Source organism: Gobius niger (genome assembly GCF_951799975.1).
Source record: "Gobius niger genome assembly, chromosome: 16".
Classification (NCBI taxonomy): Eukaryota; Metazoa; Chordata; class Actinopteri; order Gobiiformes; family Gobiidae; genus Gobius; species Gobius niger.
The window spans coordinates 16,164,786-16,187,330 of NC_136867.1; the positions used below are offsets into that span (position 1 = coordinate 16,164,786).

The 22,545-nt window shown below is 42.6% G+C and overlaps 1 protein-coding gene across 7 annotated transcripts in view; it reads right to left on the reverse strand.

The window, feature by feature from the left end:
- The window catches only part of myt1lb (myelin transcription factor 1-like, b), a gene marked incomplete at its 3' end in the record, with an annotated part of 74,005 nt that overhangs the window by 13,798 nt on the left and 37,662 nt on the right, over positions 1–22,545 (reverse strand). For all 7 annotated transcript variants that reach the window (XM_079573911.1, XM_079573910.1, XM_079573912.1 and 4 more), the window contains exons 5-9: positions 14,336–14,721; positions 7,635–8,804; positions 3,558–3,692; positions 1,252–1,342; positions 21–128 (exon numbers count right to left, since the gene is read on the reverse strand). In XM_079573911.1, the coding sequence (XP_079430037.1) occupies positions 21–128; positions 1,252–1,342; positions 3,558–3,692; positions 7,635–8,804; positions 14,336–14,721 (1,890 nt within the window). The remainder of the gene's footprint in view (positions 1–20; positions 129–1,251; positions 1,343–3,557; positions 3,693–7,634; positions 8,805–14,335; positions 14,722–22,545) is intronic.

Consider the following 22,545-nt stretch of genomic DNA (forward strand, 5'->3'; position numbering starts at 1 on the left):
TTCACCAGTGCAGTCTTTACCTTAGGACCCGGTCAGAGGCCTGGTTTGACTTGGGGCCATCGCAGGTCTGGTGCTTCTCCTGGGCTTTGGCCAGTTTTTCAGCTGCAGCGATGGGACACCCGGACAGACTGAAACAAAACCATAACAGATGAGCTAAAGAATAAAGGTAAAATCAAGACAACTAAGACGCAAAGTGAAAGTGAAAATGCTACAATCAATGAACACTGCATTATTTAATGTCCATTTGTCAGTAAAACCCGCTCACTATTTTATCCTCACTAGATGTTACATCATTTAGTTTAACATGCACTCACATGTTGAACACAAATACCCGGGTTGACATGCAATGCATTTCCTTTAAAACCTTCCATCAAAAACTTGCTGACAAGGCACGCAGGTGATACTGCACCTACAACATGTTCAAGTTAAATTTAGTGCAGCAAAACTTACTCCTGACAACTAACTGACCAAATGTGACAAAAGTTCATGTTGTTATCCTTAACCCCTATTATGCTCCATCCAGTCTGTCAGCTGCAGTGTTTCGGGCCGCAGTAGAAAAATGAACTTTGACAATGGCCTGAAGCCAGTGTACAGTGGCAGTCATGAGCACCTGTCAGGAGACGTGCATGAATGTGTGCATGCTAGTGCAGGGGGACACACTGTGTCAGTTTGCAGGGTGCCAGTCGCTATGGGGAGGGTTTATAGGAAAAGTGGAGGTTTATGGTTGGTGTCCATGAGCCTATTTTGCACAGTGGCCGTGTCACTGAGCGCAGCATGCAGGCCTCCTGGTCCCAGGTCTACTCTCTGCTGTCAGCTGCTGAGTGGCAGAAAGGTGCTAATGGCTGCTGCTCTGGCTGACTCCCTGAGCATCTGCTGTGGGTGACACTCTTCTTTCACTGTCACCGCGCCCGTCTGACAGCCGTGGCCACATTGCCCTGCTATTTCTGTGCCTCCCTCCAAACCTGTGCCATGTTTCAGGGGAACTGATAAATGATTTATTCTTCAGAAATGTGCATTCTGAACAGCCCTACAGTTATAAACGCGAGGGCAAGTTAAGTCACATCTTTTCTCTCATTTTGCTGAACATACCTACTAAAGATATTGCACTGATCACCATTATTACACACAATAAACAAACTGGAGTAAAATGAAAACGAATACAGAAAGAAATTTAAAAAAAATACCTTGTCAAAGGGAAACATAAAAAAAACATGGATGGTGCTTTTATAGAGCAAGCACGCTGTGACTCACCTTCGATGGGAATTTCTGTTGCTATTGACATGGCCGCGTCCCGTGCAGCCGAGCGTAGGACACTTAAGAACATTCTCATACATAGCCACAACTTGGTACAGACATGAGACAGGAGTGAAAGACAGGGAAGGTTAGAAGCTCCTTACAATCAACCAAATGCTCTATTAGTGTGTGAGGGGCTTGGCATTATAAACATCATTAAGAAATAAGTCCATGTGAACCCAAATGACCTCTTCTTCATTTTAATGAACACTAGTTTGAAAGGGCAGTCGAGGTTTCCCACCATATTGCTTCCACTTATCCCACTCTTTTAAATTAGTATTCATGAAATAGGGACAGTCATGAATAAAAAGATGTCATTTAAGTTTAACAGGACAAAGCTGGTGAGAGATAGAAATGGGAGGAAATTTTGGGCATGCAGAGTGTAGAGCAACCAACAGCTAGCAATCATGCAAAACACAAGCCTTCAAATCAACAGGAAAGGCAGGCAGATGGAATACAGCTCCTAGTAAGAGTGTGCTTTGTTATCATCTGCACATTGTTAGGGAGGAGAGTGCAGTCTTCAATACCATTTACCATTAAAACAGTCCATAACTGTCTTAGATCCCCTTGGCAACCAGCCAATTAGATTAATGATCTATGGATGTCCAAGAAGAGCTGTCGGAGGACCGGGCAGGGGCGCAGGGAAGGGTCGTCTCGACAGCAGCCGTGTGCAAGGCCAAACCCCATCGGCATGAGCTTCATCATTATCACCCCCTTAAACTTTAACCCCTCATCATCCTCCTTTCTTACATACTAATTGGTGCACGGCGCAGGTAATTGGACGAAGCCTGCCACCTCAACGTGCCACAAGCTAATACATTATGCATGTCCAAGTTTGGCCTGTCCTTTGCAGAGGGAAAGACAGAATGGCACCAAATTAAATTCCACATTCATTCAGCAGAGAAACAACTGTTGAAACAGGAGCTGCATGGTTCCAAATGTCATTCATGTTACCAAAGTAAATCAGATTTCACACACAAGGCACAAGTGTTATCACAAGAATTGATTCCTATCAGAATTTCGCTCAAAAGAGACCAAATATGATCATAATTTTGTGTCAAGAAAAGGACTGTGAGCATCTAATAAAAGCAATAACTACATGATACAGTGTCCATAGCAAATAGTCCAAACACACTGTGCTTAAAGAAAGTTGCAATTGCAAAACTTTTAATGTGTATTCCGAGTGTCATATTCGGCGAGCCCCAGTCAGAGATCCAGACACCAACCACATTCAAAATCTCCAGTAACAATCAATCCAAGCTTTTCTGTGGTTTGGTATTGGTTCTTGATCTTACCAAGGTCAAAAAACGGTCCATTTTTCTGAGTCTGAGGTGTTTGGTTTGAGAGTCAATGATGACACCGCTGGTCTTAAGTCTGGTTCTAATCGTAACTATATTCTCACTCAGCCATTATTAAAAACGCTTTCATTTTGATTATAACCCAGGTCGTGCCGGATCATAACCTGATTTTCACGCTGCGGTTAATGAAACGTGTAAAGGGGCTTTTATTGAGAAGTTTGCACAAGGTGAATGGGACTAAATAGCTGGGGTGAAATCTCGACAGGCAAAACTCACTATTCATTCAAGGCTAATGTTTATTGCCACTTCTCCTGATCCGTGGCGCAGAGATTTCCATGATACTACCTTTCAATTCAGGAGTCTAATTGAGCAAGAAATACAAATAAATGATAGGGGTCATGGCATGGCCGATTGAAGAAAGATTGGTGTTGTCAGTGTCAGTGATACATATAAAAAAAGAAAGACAAAAAACTTGTCAAAAGTGGAGTGGAAGATGGAAGAAATAGTCACAAAAATGAACAAGACATACAGTACATAGTGATGCATTTAGTATTCTAGACATGCATGCTAAACATATAAACAAATAAAGGATGCAACACAAAAGAACATGTACAATTAATGCCACTGGCAAATCATCAAATAGACACTAATATTTCCCCAATATAAACAAAGACAGCTCTTAAATACTGTTTTTCTGCATCACCGCACACTTCACTGCACCAACAGGCAAGCAAACAACAGGCAAAATCATGACCTCAAACAAAAGGTCGAGAGCAAAGTGCAGCTCTAACCTCCAAACCCTTGTGTGCTGCTGAAATACCACACACCAGACAAGTACAGGACAAGCCAGGCACTGTGGCAATGACAGGACGCATGCTGATTCCTGAACATCAAAGAGTGCAGGCCACAGAGCTGGGGGTAACGAAGCCAGAGCTGCGTTTGGCCGTGTGTGGCTGAAATACTCACTTTCAGGTGGCACTCTGTCTTTGTGTGGGCAGCCTGACAGACTCCGGTGGTGAGGGTACAAGCCTGTCACATGACCTGTGCCATCACAGCCCGGCGTGGGACACCGACTGTCCTTTTTGTCTGCCCGGGACACATCTGGGAGCGAGAGAGAGGGAGATCAATATAGAGCTTGGGATTGTGTCTTCAAAATGGAGATCAGGACAGCTCCACTTTTCTTTTCTTTTTTTTCTTTACTTTTTCTTTTGTTTTTAGCTACAGTTAATCAATGGGCAATTTTACTAGTCCACCATGGTTATCTATATCTACTATATGGTAACGTCAGTCTACAGCATTTGATGTCAAACTCTGTTGTATCTTGGGCTACCAAATATGTAGCCATGGCAACCAATAAGAGTCCCACATTACTCACATCTGCCCACTATCATTGAGATAATGGTGTGTTCACGAAGCAGCAGTGGCTCAATGGTGTAATGTTCACTTACAAACTCAAAAGTTTGTAGTTCGGTCCTTAGTGATCTGTGCATGTTATTGTACTGTCATGGGGAAAGACGCTTCACCCACTCTGGCAGTGATCAATATAAGGGCTGGGCAATATGGACAAAGAGGAATAATACAGTCTTTGTTGTCATTGCAAAAAATACAACGAAATAGTAATTTTCAATTGAGTTTTGTTTGATATTGAAACATAGAAATACAGTATAGCCTTTTCCCATATAGAATCTGTACTCCTCCAAACTTCAAACCAAAGTACCGCCACAGAATTGGATGTAGACCTGACACTAATAGAGACCGACCAAAGTTGTGATCTCAATAAAATTTCAATTAATGGGAGACAGGCGAAAAACAAAATGTTTACAGTTTTCAGGTTTTGGGCCAAATTGGTCACTGAACATATAAGATTTCCCCTGGCAACAAAAACTATACCTAACCATCACAATAACATGTTTAAATATTGCACTGATTCAATGTTTCTCCATAGATTTCTATCGGAAAATGTAATTTCAAGAGCCATTTTCACATTGGTGCGATGATATATCCACATCAGTAGCTCCTACAGACTTTAAACTTTCCAGTCTTAGACTTAAAGGAATAGGCCACCGTTTTTACATACTGAGATATGTTCTTACCTAACCTTAGACGAGTTAATATACACCCGTCTGATCTTTGTCCATGCGCTCTGTCACGCAAACGGAGCACATACGAAGCCTTCCGCCAGACTTCCACCCGCTCACTTCCGTCAATAATCTTTAGGAGTTACTGAGCGGACGCTGTGCTCCTCGTATCATTACGCCTCACAATATAGTACCCCTTTTTATCTGCTTATAAAATCGACATGTTACATTTCTGTGTAAATATACTTCGCATGAAAACACTTCACGTAACTTTATTTAAATAGGGAACACGTGGAAGAGCTTGGTAGCTTCTATCGTGAGCATTTTTGGAGCTATATGACATGTGGGAGAGGCTGCGCATGTGCTCCGTTTGCGTGACAGAGCGCATGGACAAAGACCAGACGGGTATATATTAACTCGGCTACGGTTAGGTAAGAACATATCTCAGTATGTAATAATGGTGGCCTATTCCTTTAACAATAGGATTTTTTCAATATCTAATTCCTAGCTTGATTTATGCGTACATTCAATCGTTTTTTCAGATTTCATGGCTATTTTTAGGCATAAAACACCTTATTTGTATATGAACACATGAAATGACTTAATGCCAGTAATCTACAGCAAAAGTTTCAAATTGATATCTCTAAATTTAAAAGATTCCCTATTCATCCCTATGTCTCGCCTTAATTGCATGGCCTTAATCAAAATGAGGGTGTGAAGTTGGAAGGGCTGTAGGTGTAGACTGGCAGCCATCAGTGTGTCCTTAAGTAGCAATGAATGAATAAAAATAGTGCTTTGACAGTGTCTGGAAAATCACTATTTAAAGACTAACATTAACATCATTGCTTTAATTTTGAGACAAATAAGTTTAGCACAATAGAAGCCTTCTTCTGAGCTGGAGAAGTATGAAAGGTCATACCCACACAACAATGCACTTGCCAAAAAAGGATTGTCTCTCCATCCTCAGAATGAAGCTCTCCAATTTCTCTCCAAGCCATCTCAGATTTGGTTACTACCGCAATGTAAGCAGTGCCGGGCTGTGCCAACTGGCAGACTTTGACTTACATAAGGACAAGGTCAAAGATTATCATGGACAACAACTTGTGTCAGTATAACAGCAGTATTCAAGTATTCATGTGTAGTACATACTACATGTACTCAGTCATTTGTGAGGAGAGGGTAACTGTTTCTCATGAGTAGCAAATTAAAATAAAACTAAACCTGACCTCTCATACATTTAGAACTCTCCAAACTTCACCCCCCCCCCCATTGATAAGCAAAGCAAAGAGGGCCCTTAAATATCAACCTATGTGGCTACCATCCGTTGGTCAGGTTAGTGCAGCCAAAGAATAGCGCTGGTCATGTTGGTATTTTCCTGTCTGCCGTTTCAGAATCATTTCATTGTCAACTTGAAAAGTGTCTACTGCCTATAATAACTTCTTCATCTTCATCAAGTTTCTTTTTGAAGAACATCATTACATTCACTGGGAGGGTTTCTCATACATTTGTGCATACAACCCTCCTGCATTACGCCTGCTGTGCTCCCATAGCTGAAAATAGGGGCAGCCAAGTGGAAGGCGTATTAGAAAGCAGAAGATATTGATTGTGGCTGGGGACGGTCTGCTCTTTGCATAGCAAATGGCCCCATTACCATACCATCTCTGGATAATTAATGTGCAGTCAGTGTGCCTGTCGTTCGTTATCGCTCATTGTGATACTGTTCAATTTTCAGCTCAGGCCAGTGCTTTTCTTATGAAGCTCAGCTCTAGCTCTTCCTCAGGAAGCTCCCCTTCAAATGCAAGGCTGTATAAATCACACAGTACAACTCTGGTCAACAAGTGTTGCTACTATCTCAACTGAGCAAAGATGTTATCCTGATGCCTCCGTCTCACCTCCTCATTATTACAACAATAGGCACAGAACCTCTTGATATTAACATTGAGTGGCATTTTGCATGTCGCATATACCTGCGGTGAGTCATGTGACATTTGCGGAATAATGAGATGGATCTTATTTTATTGCTCTCCGCTATTATCTTCCTTTTGAGCAAAATAATGAAAGTGAGTACTGATGCTATTGTCTTCAGAGGAATAATTAGTAGCCAATCAATGGAACCATGTGCTAAAAGGCTACTGTAAATGCCCAAGTTGTGCCTCTAAGTGTCTCAAACACTTCTACTGCAACCAATAACAATGCAATAGTCTTACAATACAGGGCTTTTCCAGATGCTCAGTAACTTCAAGTCATACAATATTCATTCGCTCCCTGTATTGTCTTGGTAAACGTATACATATGTAGCCATGGCTACCCAGGGATAAACAGACAGAGGCTGCTAATCAGCTCACCATTCACCCAAACTCCCCTGCATTCCCACACATCCTGACATCCTCACATCCTCTCTCATCCTGATGCAACAAGCCCGACTCTGCTTGGCTTCTGAAGTCAGACTAGCTGGGGCACTGTCAAGGTGGTATGGCGACTAGGTTAAGGTTATAAACAGAGAAACGATTTGTCCCTTGCAAGGGCAGAATCTCCATGGTTTTTGGACTCCTTATCCGACTGCATGCGTAGGTTAAAAATAGGCAGCTTTACCCCAAGCTGCATCACAGGGATGAGATTTGCGGTCCTAACAGGCCGTGCAGATTGCCATTACTTATGCCTGACAAGCCTACCCTCTGATGTTTCCATGCTGGCCTATTTTAACAACATAAGCTGCTGCTGCCGCTCCTGCAGCTACCAAGATTCCAATTTCTAAATTGACTGAAAAAGCTTGTCCTGGGGTTATGGTAAGGTTTCCAGAATGCATGTGGGCTGTCTAGTCTGCAGGACAAAATTGATGGAATATAGAGACGAACACTGGCATGCAAACGCTCTACCTAAGCTTGTAAAATGAGGTAAACATGTTTCAACTGAAAGTCCAATAGAAGTGTGTCTGAGCATGTCAGTGTTTGAGAGACACACTCACCTTTATGGTAAAATGGCTTCTTCATGCTGTCAGGGAGCCGTGCTTTCCGCTCCACACCGTAAACGTGCCGTGGACCATGGTCTTCGTGACCGTACCTCACTCCATCCCTTCTCGCAGCCTCAGCTGCCATTTTATCCCGCATTGCCTTGGCACGTTCTGACTCTAGTGCAATTGCCTTCTCCAACAGAGACAGGTTACCTTTAGTCATGTCAAACACCTCCTCTGAACGGTCTGATGTCACCGAGGCTGTGTCCTCATCAAAGTCTCGGTGGTTTGGGTGATAGCGCTCCTCTTGTGCACAACTTGGGAAAGTCTTTGATCGTGGGCTCAACTGCTCCTCAAGCTTCATAAGATTGTCCATGTCTGAATAGTTCCTGTCAAGTGTCCGGTGCCTGTCCTCTGGGTTGTGGTGGTAGTTCCCAAAGCCTTGATGATGGGACTGTTGGTTATTAGCGTCACAGGAGAAATGGTTTTGCTGAGACGACCCATTTCTATCAGAAGATTTTGTTTCGCTAAGTTTGCGAGCCAGGTCAAAGCACTGGTTTCTTAGGCACTCCAGACTGCTCAGGCACACTTCCTCATCACTGTTGTCTAGTCCATTACAGGTCTTTATCTGTCCATTACCACCACTGTGTGCATTTGGCCCGTTTTGGGAACAGTCATTGTTGTCCAGGTTGTCTCCTGTGCAGTCCTCGTACTGTTCGTCCATGTTATCAGACAGCACTGCCCCGTGACCTTGTGCCAACAGTTTCAAAGAGTCCACTGTCTCACGGACCACATCACTGTCCATGTCCAGACTGAGGTCTGCTCTTTGCGCCTCGTCCTCTTCATCCTCCTCTTCCTCCTCTTCATCTTCCTCTTCTTCTTCTTCCTCCTCTTCTTCCTCCTCATCTTCTTCATCCTCCTCTTCCTCATCATCTTCCTCCTCCTCTTCCTCCTCAGCGCTGTGTGATGAGTTACTGTTCATTTCGGACTCTGTCATGGCTCGGTTGGCAGCGTCTTCTGCGATTTTGCCCAGGTTCAGTAAAGACTTGGCCACCAATTCATCGTAGTTCTCGTACTCATCGTTGTTGTTGTCGTCCTTCTCCCCCGTCTGGCCGGACTTGGTATTGATGCTGCCACTTTCGCCAGAGCCTTGACCTCCTTCACCACTGCTCATCTGATCGTCCTCTGTTGGAAAGAAAGAACAAATGTCTTGTAATTTCATTTCCGTCATTCTATTTTACTGGTAAATCAGATTTCTGGGCTTGGTCCATCTAAATTGGATAAGGAACTCTTTGCTTCCCCTAATAATTTACTTTGAGAGTCTTAACAGCAGCTTGTGTTCTGAATTGTGAATCAGCTCAGGAAGTTATATATAGCAGATTGGGAAGGTTCCAGAGACGTGCCCTGGAAAACGTTTCTTTGCATGGAATATATATATATATATATATATATATATATATATATATATATATATATATATATATTATATTATACGATTTTTCCTTGTTATAATTCCAAAATTTCCCAAAAAAACCTTCACGGGTATATCTCAACATATGACTTTACTTTTTGGTAAATAGTTGCAAATAGGATGGTATTCAGGCACTAAAATCAATATACAGAGAGTCTCTGAATTACTATAGTGTTCCATCTTCACCAAGATGAACCCCAGTCGGCTGCTATTCATCTATGAAGTTCTTTTTTCATTCATTCATCAGTATCTTTAGAATTCCTTTCACTGTCTAATTGATTCTGACAGGCGGCAAAAGGTGACTGAACCTCTTCTGTCAGTAATTTCAAGCACTCACTCCTGGAGTACCTCCAATACTCTGCTTTCACATCTCCGCCCTGAGCCGCCAAGAGCACATCGCTCACACTTGCATCACATTTGCCACTTACATTCCTGCATAGAAAACACACCTCGAGGCCCCCACACAGAGAGAAAACACAGACTTTCACTTCAACAAAAGACAGGAAAATATTACAAATAATACACATACAAACTATTGCTGTACCATAAACAATATCATACAAAGAGATGAAGTATGACCAGTGGCTTATTTGGGTCAATGTTTTTCATTTTCAGTAATGTAAAAATATGATTAGACTTAAAACTACATAGTCCATGTTAGTCTCTAATCTGGGGGGATGGAGAAAGATGCATCTGGTCGGGCATTAAGTTAAAGGAATAGGCCACCGTTTTTACATACTGAGATATGTTCTTACCTCACTTTAGTCGAGTTAATATATCCCCGACTGGTCTTTGTCCGTGCGCTCTGTCACGCAAACGGAGCACATACGCAGCCTCTCCCACGTTGTGCTCCTCGTATCATTACGCCTCACAATATAGTACCCCTTTTTATTTGCTTATAAAATCGACATGCTACATTTCTGTGTAAATATACTTCGCATGAAAACACTTCACGTAACTTTATTTAAATAGGGAACACGTGGAAGAGCTTGGTAGCTTCTATCGTGAGCTTTTTTGGAGCTATGTGACATGTGGGAGAGGCTGCGTATGTGCTCCGTTTGCATGACGGAGCGCACGGACAAACCCCAGACGGGTATATATTAACTCGACTAAAGTGAGGTAAGAACATATCTCAGTATGTAAAAACGGTGGCCTATTCCTTTAAAACAAAACTTGCAATATCGTATATACTGTATGTTTGTAACACTAGTTACACACAATAAAGAATTTGTAAAGCATTGGTAAATACTTCATTCATAATTATTAAACATAAACGTAAAAAAATTAATCACCTATGTGCACAGACATAGGAGTTAACATCATGAATTAGACCATGAATATGGTCTCAATTAATATAGTGCTTTTCCACATACATTAGACACTCAAAGCGCTTGTTCCAACTCTTTTCCTCAACCCTGTGTCTAGGCATTGAAATTTTGTCTCACAATTATCTTGGACAGAATTATGTGGTTATCAATATTATCACAATAATTATCAAACTAGCTCTTATAGTGATTTTTTACTATAGGTTCTACGTCTGTTTATATAACAAAATCTATGCAGATTATGGTTCAATGTGTTTATAGTTCATAACTTATTTGGTGCACAATGGAAATCAATGTAGCTCCCGGTTGGAGATGTCTGTAATAAGCTTCGGTATCATTGACAAAACGGCTGGTCTTGGACGAAAGACGTAAATAAGACGAAGGTTAGAGCTAAGTTACAACTTCACCGCATAGAAAAGGCCCATGTGAGCTACAGCTGTTTACGGTGGGGAAACGAAATGCTTAGCATTTAGCATTAAAGCAGCAAGACAAGCTACTGCTAACACCTCTGAGCAGCAAAAACACAGACTGTTAAGGCTCTGCAGACAATACAAATACCTCACGGTTCCATAAATAAGTATTTAGAGCGGAGGCTGAACTTTGGCATAATCATGCTGTCACAACTGGACTCAGGTTGAGGCGGGTGCCACTTTGTTTACATAGCCATGTGCTCTGGAGCCATGTTATTTTCATGATTTTATTCATAAGCAATGAAAACATGCTATGATCAATTAATGATGCCCTCTTTTCATAATGAAAAGTGCTTAGTTATGGTTAACAAATGATTAGGAATGTTAAATAAATGATTAATCAAGTGTTTACCAATGCTTTACAAATTACTGATGGTTTTGTGTTTGTCATTGTTTAAAGTGTTACCCGTTTTATCTAATCAAGTTGTATAATTTCTGATATTTTCCAATACAGACCAAAGGCAGCAGTCTCTCCGTTTGTCACACATGCATGGGTTAAGAGACCTAATGACTTGGAGCCACACATTCTAATCTAATGAGAACAACACAATATTGGTGCTCGGGGAACGGGAGCTTGGGCGCAGTAGAGGGAACAGTCACGAATGACCAGGCACATATTTTGACAGAGGCAGGCTTCTTACAGCAGCACGCGGCACCCGGGGTTTAATTTTTGATGGCATGAAACATGGCACGAGAAAGCAATTTGAAGAGCAATCAAGGTACACAAAAGGGATGTGGAAGCGAAACAGATTAAGAGGGGAACAGAGAGACTGGCCTGCCCTGAATTGGCTTTGGATTAGCTACAGATGTGCATGCCTCGGAGAAACACAGCAGCTCCGGGATGTCACCTCTATTACATTTAGGAGATTGGAATCTGCCCAGTCCAGATCTGCTCCCCTTCGCGGATGACAGTGATGCTAAAAACTCACTTTTTTTTAAAGGAAAATATCTATACACACAAAAATCATTAAAAGGAAAGATTACAATAGTGTGCAACAATTTAGAACTGTGGGTTTTTGAAAATGTCTTTTAACAGGTTTATAAATGGAAAAAAAATAACCTCGCTCGAGAGTGTCTGGACCAATGACGGGGAAAGCGCTTCTTTTTGGTCCTCACGGTGGGGAGCTGACATTGCTCTAATGCCACCCCCTGGTGGCCAGGGGCGACTCCAAAAGACACTTGGTAAACAGCATTTCTATGAAGACATTGACCTCGTTTGCACTGCTTAAAAGCCTGGCTCCAAAGAGTTTTTCTTTTTATAAAAAATGCTATGACCCATGTGACAACACTGGGCTAGGTGTCATATTTTTTAACCAGGCTAGATTTGCATATTACAAATAAAGAGTGGAAGCCTAAATCTATGATTGACAGGCTCTGGAGCATCGCCTCAGGAGGGCGGGGCTTCCCGCCTTTTTACCTTTACTATGAATGAGGCTGAATGGAACACCGGTTATCTCTTCTTCTATCTACGGTCTGGACTCAGCGCGGCAACTTTAATGTTTAGGGGTAAATGCTTTCAAAGATAGGTCGATAGCTAGATTATTCTGTTATGCAGAAAGGTTTTAAAAGTATTAAAATATATAAATATTCAATATAATGGTATTCACATATTCTTACTGCCATCTACTGTGAACCTTGGGCTTTTAAATATACATGCTACACAGTAGTAATCAAGTTGGGTGGAAGTGAGGGCATTGAAAACATGTGGCTTGATGATTGCGGCACTCGATCTGGACTGTCCATTTGTGACTGCAGATGTCTATAGTTTTGAGGTTGGAATGTTGGTTTGCATTAAACATATTTTTCTAATAAATTAGATAGATCAAATATACAGTTACTAAATAAATATACTTATGCTGCGCATATGAGAGCATACATTAAAAGAGAACAGTGCTGGAACAAATAATAATAATAGCCCATGTTTTGAGGGTTTGACATCCTGTGGCAGCAGTCCACTGTTTAAGCTGCGCACAGGGCCAGGGCTGTGGGCTCTAATGAATACCAGTCTGTGGCTCTGTTTGCACATGTCGGCAGAAAAACAAGAGCAGAGGCTGTTGTGAAGCCACATCAACACTTTGGGTGGGTAGAGCTATGCGCCAAACAGGGTTAACACACTCCTCTCTCGGAGCTTCACTCTTAATTGGACTTGAAGGCACTGTCAGGTCCAATCGTGATGCGGGGGTGCAGAGCCGAATCTGCTGGAGAGAAACCTGCCAAATCTGCTATTGGGCACATTGGGGGGGAGCAAGAGCGCATATGGGGCAGCCGCTTTTTAATTCACACTCCCTAAACAAGAACATCTTAAAGCTTCAGAAGGTTGTAAGCAAGGAGCAGTTAATGCATAGCTTCTCCCTGTATTTTACTATAGAAAACTTTTATAGAAAAGATTTTTCTTTTTTCTTTTAGAGATTGTGTTCACATTTTCATAAATATCACTAGTTGTTACTTTTATCCTATACTATAGTGTACAAGAAACAGTAAATAAGAAAATAGGAAATATACATGCTTGTTACAATCAAATCTTTTTTATAATGCTAGTGCAAATAATTCCTTTGTGGCATTACTGTTAAAGGTCCAAGTCAGGCTTTAAGAAATACTTTTAAACACCATCATAAACACCAGCTATATTAATATTACATATAGAACTTAAAAAAAAAGTTCAGTTTACTAGTTCAATTTAAGAGTCTACAAAAACACGGAGAAATAATGTGACATGTGGATGATTATTTTGAGAAAGATTGATTATGCAGGATTACACATGGACCCAATCACAACTCCAGGCATGTTGTTGAAAAGGGAACATATAAAAGTGTTGAAAGTAAATATGGGCGACATGACAATATACATATAAAAAAACTAAAATGTGACAATCTGCCAAACTGGAGAGATCATATAGTTTACCGTTTACCGAGCTGGTCTACGCTCATACACAGGCACACGCTGTCTACTTTTCCTCTCCCACTTGTCCTATTATATGCTTTCATCACTTTAAATGAGTAACAAGCATATTTAACCATTACCAGTGAAGTGTGAACTCTCAGAAGAAGCAGATAGTTAGTTACATCTAAATCAATCATGCTACATATGGTCTACTTTCTCTTTCGCTCCCAAAATGCCAGCCCACACATATACAATCAAGGTACACAAAATGGATGGAGGTTTATCTGGGTTTTAAGGAGTACACCATTGGTCAAATTAGTCTGTCCGTGGTTCAACTGCACTCGTGTTCAATTTGATATACTTGCCTTCACTTCATTGATAATGCACTGTGCCTTCTATTGTCGCTATGTGTAACTACATTTTAAAACACTAAAAGCACTAGGGATATGTTCCGGAAACATTTATTATTTTAAGTTGCACTTATCAAGGCTGAGGTGTCATAAAGTATTAAAAAAAAAAAAGCCTGAATAAAGCACATCAACTTTCTGTGGCAGAGGGGCGAGTTCTCACCTCGCTCATGACTGTGCTCTCCTTCGTCCTCGTCCTCATAGTCCACCTCCTCCACGGTATCATCCTCTTCCTCCACAGCATCCTCTTCTTCTACCTCCACGTCCTCTTCCTCACCCTCTCTCTCCTCCTGCTCGTCCTGCTCCTCCCGGTCATCCTGCTCGTGGTAGTCCATATAGCCCTCCTCTTCCTCCACTTCGCCCTCCTCTAGCCCCCCATCCTCTTCCTCTTCCTCCCGGTCGTCCATCTCCTCCGTGCCGTCTGTGTCGTAGCACTCCTCCATGGTGGAGTTGTCCATGTCATCTAGGTAGCTGCTCTTCTTCGGGGAGCTCTCCACACTTTGCCGCTCGAGACTCTTCCTCTTCTTGGCCACGGGGCAGCCGTACACACTGCAGAGGGCACATGTGAATGGAGTGTTAGCCATATTAGCATTGAAGAGGTACAGGATTTAGAACTCATAATAGAGTCTATAAATAAACTACTTAAATCTACTTTGATTTTACCCAGGCCTACTAAACTGCTGTATCAAAATTTAGCAAGTGTGTATATTTCCCATAGACTGTAGAATAGCAATGGACTAAGTGAACGTGGCTTTCCACATAGTGTTCAGCACGGGCTAATGGAAGCTTGTTCATGCTGGCTATTTGGCTGGGGTTTTGGAGCCAGCTCCTGTTTTTGCTATAAAATAGCAAAAAAAAAAAAAAAAATAGGACAATGTTGCTCGTGTTATGACAAACAAGTGGAGGTGAGAATGACAAGCCTGTGGGCTTAAAGAGGCAAAACATTTTCAATGTAAAGTTCTTTACAACAAGGAGCGTCCAGAGCTTGCTTCCATTTCCTATGAGGCTTCTCACAGATAACAATGATGCTACAGCTATGTTTTTCATCGTCTAGGATATCTGCGTAACAATTATTAAAATCTAGTGGTAATACTAATAATTAAAAAAGCATATTCATATATTTTTTTCTAAATGCAGTTTATTTATTTAAAGGTGCATTAAGCAACTTTTGTGGGGAAAAAAAACGTTGTTTTTTTTAATATTGCGTGTTTTACTGTGCAGTGACCCAGCGGTTGTATGAGTGGTCAGCATGGCGACTTTACTTTCAATCATGGTAGTCTCTAAGATGCTTCAGGATAAATTGTTTTATAGGTTTTCTGGTGAGAGCAGTGAAAACCTTCCAAACAATTGATTCTGGAGCGTTCTAGAGACCACCATGTAAAGGTGCCATGCTGACCACTCACACAACCGCTGGGTCACTGCAAGGTAAAATACGCAAAAATACAACGTTTTTTTTCTACATAAAAACTTGCATAATGCACCTTTAACTCATGACACATTTATAGTCCTCGTATTGCAATTTCCTTTCTTTGTTCAAACCACGAGGGGGAGACAATTATAACCCATTTATTACACAGTTAGGAGTAGTTATCTGTATTGGTTGTATTACTATAATATTTCCAAAAATGCCAACATAATATTATCAATATTTAAGCTGCAAATACGACAAACATATGCAACCTTTCTGCAACCTACTTTGGGGTCTTAACCCACCCTTAGGGAATCAAGTCACTATGTATCTTTTATGTTATTAAAATATACAACCCTCTTTCTTGTGGAGCGTCGTTAAAAGTGATATGATCTTTATCTGTGAAGCAAACAAAGCACACACTCCTGTTTGTTTTCATAATCATTTAAATTCAGGTTACATCCATTTGTTCCCCCGGCAGAGGAGCATCACGCTGCACGCACCGCAGACACTTTGTAGCAGACTGATATGCCCTTGTTCTGACGTGAACCGCGCGCACCAAAAACACAATCCACATGCCAGGAATTGACTGTACGGGAGAGACAACCTGTGGCCTGATTAATTGAATCTTGCCAAGACACCTCTGGATTTAATGTATTCTCTGGCTCCTCTCTGCAGCATGGGGACCCATCCTAATCTGATAATCTGATAATCTGTGTTTTCGCCAGGGTTATTGATCACAAGGGTTTTAATAAGCCGTTCTCCAGAAAGCATGAACCTGCCCCAAAGTGAGTGACTAAAGTTTGTTTTTCTTTTATATTGGACAAGGCTCAGAATGATGATGAATCCACTGGAGAGTTTTGGTCATCAAATAAAGCTGATGTGGAGGCTGGGGCGGTGGAGAGCTAAACATGCTTTTGGGCATGTTCACTCAGCTGTGAAATATCCTTGGCTCCTATTTTTACAACCTCTGGATGTTTGCTGGGCCCTGCACTACTTAAAGTAAGACCTGAAGTGAATGAATGGCAGTGTAGAAACGAAGTAAAGTATCTCCTATTTAGTAGTCTGCAGTACACCATAGCGCCTTTGCTGTGCCCGATCCCGTCAGATATCGGAAGCTAAGCAGGGAAGGGCCTGGCAGGTACTTGGATGGGAGACCGTTTGGGAACACCAGGAAGCTTGGATAAAGATAGTGAGTGAGTGGTTGGTGGTGGTCAGAGGGGCAAATGGCACAGACTGGTTGCCTCACTTCCGTCAGTCTACCCCAGGGCAACTGTGGCTAACACCACCTCCAAGTATAGCATGAATGAATAATGAGAAAACTTGGTAATACAGGATTGTAAAGCGCAATACAAGTGGCATTATTATTATTATTACACACATGAGGCCACTGCATAGGTTTGCCCAAATTTAAAAATGTAATTTTGCTCCAAACTTTGTTTTTTTCCACCTCTGTTTTCTACTGACCAATACCTTATCCACCCCTTTCTTTCTGGATGTGTATCGAGCCTGGATGTCCATCAGTCAGTCAGGGTGCGGGCAGCTGGCAGCCTCAATCTCACCCTGCCATAGATTCCTTAATGGTCTGACCCCCTGCACTCCCTCGCAACCAGGGCCTCATTTCATTAATCTAAGCCCACATGGAAACCCATTCCCTGCCTGACAGCAGCTCTCTCCCCCAGGCAGACGGAGGATCTGTGGGACAGTTGAAGGGAGGGGTACTTTGCGGTGCTGTGATCAATAGTGCTTGTGACCAAACATCTCAAAAGCACATTAAAATGCCACTCATCCTGGCCCCTTGGTTCCAGGGCCCTCTCCAAATAAATCACCGACTGGTCCCAGCAGGTTAGAGGCTGCCAGGCAGTGAGCAGCAGGATAGGTGTGCAGGAGGAAAGGCACTATATACAAGGCTCAGGGCTTTAGTCTAACTCCAACTCTTAACTCAACATTAACACAGCATTTGCACTGATTTGCATCAGAGCAGAATTAGCATTGCTGCCATTTACCTGAAGCCTCAGACACCCTTTCAATTGATATAAATACATGCATCATCCACTAATGGCTTCCAAATGACAAATACAGTACTTTGTATGTTTCCTTAAAAGGAGTGAAGTGCACATTTGTTGTGAGTTTAAAAACAAATATCACAAAACTTTGAGGAGGACTTGCACCAAGCAAAAACCTCCACCCTTAGGGGCGCAGCAGCTGTGGTTGAATTTATTGTATGTAAATAGCCTAATGACAAAAGCATTGCGTAACTTGTGGCTCTGAGCTGTCAGGTTATGATGACACAGAGGCGTCGCTTTGAGCCCATGATGACTAAGCTCCATCACAACCCTGCTGTCCCACATCTCCTGCTCTGTCCCTGCAGTGTGACCTTGGACATTACATTCGTCATCACAGGCACTGCCTCCCACTTACACAGCCAGGCAATTAACGTTGGACAAGTAATTAGCTGGCATTTAAGAGAACAAATAGATGGCATTCTGGATGCATCATGCAGAAAGGAGGAGAAAAACATTCTGCTATAGATTTTGTACATGAAAATCTTCCAGACAAAGAACAAAAAGAAGAAACCAAAGAGCCTCCAATCACCAGTGGACCACTCCATATTTTATGTGGTGGGCATCCTTGATATTTTAAGATAGAACAAATTCTTTTACAGTCTGAAAGAGCACCCCTTTAATCCTAAAACCTTCTGGACATGTTACAGAGTGCCCTATTTCTGGAGCGTTAATATGAGGCGGAGAGGCAGCGCTCCTGTTTGGCTAATTTTGGGCGACAGTTGAGCGACTGCTGGAATGCGACAGCGTGCCACGGTGCCTTTATTAGCAGTCATATTAGCGGCTGTTCGCAGCAGGGGCAAAAGCTTTAGCCAGTCATTAGCATCTTCTGCTATTCATCTCCCTGACACGACGATGAGCCCTGTTTTGCCTTTTCTCCTCTGTCCCTCTGTCAGCAGCTTTCTCACCTCGTATTCACCTGACCTGCTCCGGCCCGTTCTATGCATCACTACCATCATTGTATACACTTCTTCAATCTGTCTCTCACACCAATTTCTTTATACATTTCCACCACTTACTCTTTCACCCTTTTCCCATTTTCTCCTCTCCATCCATCAGCCTCATCTGAGCGTTGTCTGTGAGCTGATGAGAGATGGTGGGAATGCAGCACCTCTGGCTGTGTCCCTCTGCAGCTCAGGATCTATAGACACGTGTGAGAGAGCCGTCTCCATGGTGATACCCTCCAGAAATCCATGAGGGATTCGGCAGCCTCACAGCAGCCAGCCAGAGAGGCAAAGGAAACACAGACAGACAGGCAGGCTGGCAGGTATAGGGCACTGACAAGACTAGCCTACAGACAACTATCACATGTATGTTTAAGCACATGTTTGCATATCTGTATTGCCTAAAATCCCTTTCATCTGTAGATTAAACAGCGTAATGTATGGAGTTCAGGAAGAAACAGTAGTGTGTGTGTGCACGTGTGTGTGTATGTGTGTGTGTGAGTGAAGTGTAGCGCGGATCATTTCTGAGCTGTCAGCCCTCTCCCTCCAGCAGGGGAGAACAAAAGGCAGTGTCTCTGTGCAGGAGGCTCAGCTCATGGCAGACGCTGCAATTTGGGGCGTTTTCTGACGGCTCTGGCTCACATATCAGCTCCTGTGGCCCGCGCGTGCACACACGCACACGCACACGCACACACGCACACGCACACGCACACATACAGTGATAGTTAGCTGGTCCATAAACTGATATATTTCTTTCCAAGGCTCAAACAAGTTGAAATAAAACCAAGGTCTCAGATTCAAGATTTCCTTTTGTGCCATTCAGTCAGAAACACTTTGCCAAAACAAAGAATCACCCAAACAAATCTGCATTTCCAATTTTACAGGGAACAACTATGAGTATGTGTTTAGATCATTTTCATTCAGCAGAACCCTCAGTGTTTATGGATTGAGCGTCTGTTCTGTTGCAATGCTCTGACATCATCTGCATACCCACTAAAATCTATCCACCAAAGCAACTGTACAATTGCCATTATTTTGGCCACAACACCAGAATTCTTTCACGGACACCTCTTCTGAATAGCTCCAGCCCGATGTGACACTATCCACCAGCAGAGGCGTTCTACAGGGGAGCAGGAGCGCGGGGCGGTGGGGCAGAGCTGATATCATTGCAGATGAGATGAGACAGGTCAGAGCTGCTCAGGTGTGGGGTTGTTTCCCCACTGCTGCTGCATCAACAAGCACCAAATAGCTACCAATATTAAAGAGGGTACCGTAGCAAGTCTATTTAAAGTTTTCTATAATTTGTCAACTAATTAACCAGACTGGCATGGCATATAGACACACTAATTATAAGTCAACACATAAAATATATTATGCGACTTTTGAATCTAATCACTTGCAACTCAAATCTTAATGTATATGGATGTAAAAAGTTGAATAATCCTAATTGGGTCTTTAGTCACTTTATATCAACTGAAATGAAAGTTTAAGTATTTTTGGATGGATTGTGGTTCAATATTAATATGCGTATTATACCAACCATTTGCATAATTTTGTAGGCAAGTCGTGAGCAGAAGAGCTTGTGGGCTGCAGGATTGGGGGGCTGTAATGCGGCTATCTGTCATCCTGCAGCTAAATTCACTCCTGGATTAGCCAGGTAAGGAGTCTCTCCCTCAGTGTAATGACTTCAATCAATCACAGCTACTCGCAGATACCCACAGATGCCAGCCAGTTAGCTGCTCGCCCAGCAGCCATCTTGAGAAGGGATTCCTTCCTGGAGCAGACACATTTGTCTCACTGGGCACAGTGCAACGTGTCCCAGCAGTTGTTTATTCTGATGATGATTAAAGTGAATGAATGGAGTAATGCAGTCCTGCAATAATAATAATAATTGCTATTTTTTTAACCTTTCATAATGTAAACTTGTTATGTCTATTATGCAGCACAAATAATATAGCGGCTTGTTTAATACTACCGGTCATTAAAACTAGCATAGTCTAATGTTATAGTAAAGTAGTATCTATTATCATTAAAGCGTTTTGTTTATTTTAATTTTTTCAATGTTATATGATGGTGCACTATTTCAAAAACGGCTGAATCTTTGAATTCCACATTGCTCCATGCAGTAGAAGAGGAAGAGGGCTTGACAACACTGATGTAATTTAGTTGGCAGCTGCTCTGAGGGGAGGCTGCCCGGGGGTGATGAGGTTCAGGGGTCAAAGGTCTGGATGTGCCCGGCCTGAAGCAGACCTCACCCCCACCCCCCTCATGCCCATGTCCCCCTGGCACGCTCCACACTCACTGCACATGATCTGTTATTCCCTTTGATGTCTTTCCTCGGGGAGGCGCTTAAAAAAGGAAGAATAAAGAGAAGCCAGGGAAGAAAAAAAAAACACACATAAACACCACCTGTTTATCTGACACTGGGTAATGTCACTGAGGTAATTCTGCTGGCTTGTCAAAATACGCACAGGCAAATACGGGAGGATATTACAAAGAGAAAATATAAACAAATGGCATCAAAGGAGAAGGCATGATGAAGAGTTGCGTGTTCGTGCCACTGTAAAAATTTTGCCACGCTGGCTTTGAAATGCTTCCCCCGTGCTTTATAAAAATAAAAATGTGTCACACGTTTATAAGAGAAGCTGGAAAAAAAATGCTGTTTAATTCACACCATGTTGGAATAGCTAGCAGTCTAGGTTCCATGCTAAATGCTAACAAAGGCATCAGAAGCAGACAGAAACAAAACTGGGCTCCCCACATGTAGTGTATAATGACAGATCCAACCATCTCCATTCTCTTCACCGACAGCCCACACGGCCTTTTCGCTGATATACAGCTTCCCCATTAAATATGGAAATTTCCGTTTGGGTGACAGATACTGCGCAGAGGGGGGCTGATGGCAGACACTGTGTTTTTTTGGAAGGGGAAGTGGCAGTTTTTGATTAATGCGACCTTATCTGCTCGTGCACATGGAAGCGGAGGGGTTGCTGAGCTTGGCGGGGGTGGATAGTTGCCTGTTCACTTCTTCTCCTTCCAGAGCCGTTTCTGTCGTCTATTTGAAATGCTTTCACTCACTTTGTCTCCGCTTCCTACTCTTGCGCGGTTATTACACTCATAAATAGACCATGATAGAATTTCAGCTTCGTGTTAACTTGGTGTAGTCCCATCTATGACAATTCGGTCCACTTTTATTTTTTTTTACTCTGAGTTCACATCGTGTCTCTTCATTTCGTTATCCGTGCCCCACTTCCCAACACCGCTAAGACACTTTCCTGTTCCTGTTAGCACTGCTCATCCCGTCCTATCTTCCATCCCCATTCTGCCCTCTCCCGCTCGACGCAGAGCGGGGTGCAGCCGTGCCTCTCTCCATGTCGCTCCATCACCACCTGGCCCCGTTCCAATGCTTTTAGTGAGAGCTATCTGTCAGGCTATGAATAATACAGAACCGGGGCTGGCGCTAGCTTGCTAGCTAGCTATGTGGAATCCAAATGAGGTCTACAGCAGGAAGAGAGCACTTGACTTTTAGCTCGGTACTGTGCTCTCACAACCAAGACAGGCAATTACTCAGCCCACAGTACCAGCTGCAGTCGTGGCAACCAGGAAAGCAAGGCCCTTGCATCCCTGTCTGTACAAACTCAACAAGACACGCCCCTGCATATAGGGGCGGCAAGCAACTCCGAGTGCAGACTAAATTGCATTTAGCTTTGGTGTCATGTGCCACAAACACCTTTCTTCGCGATAGACAATGTAAAAGGAACAAACAGATCTCTGCTATTATCCATGGTGTCAGTGGTTTGGGAATAGTTTTGATCATCGTCATTAAAAGCATTCTGCCGGTGGGTGGGAAAAGAGAAAAAAAAAAAAGGAATCTCTTAGAAACCGAACCGTGTTGGATACAGGAGTAGACACACAAGAAACTGATCAAAAAGGCAGTTGCAGATCTCAAACCCAAACC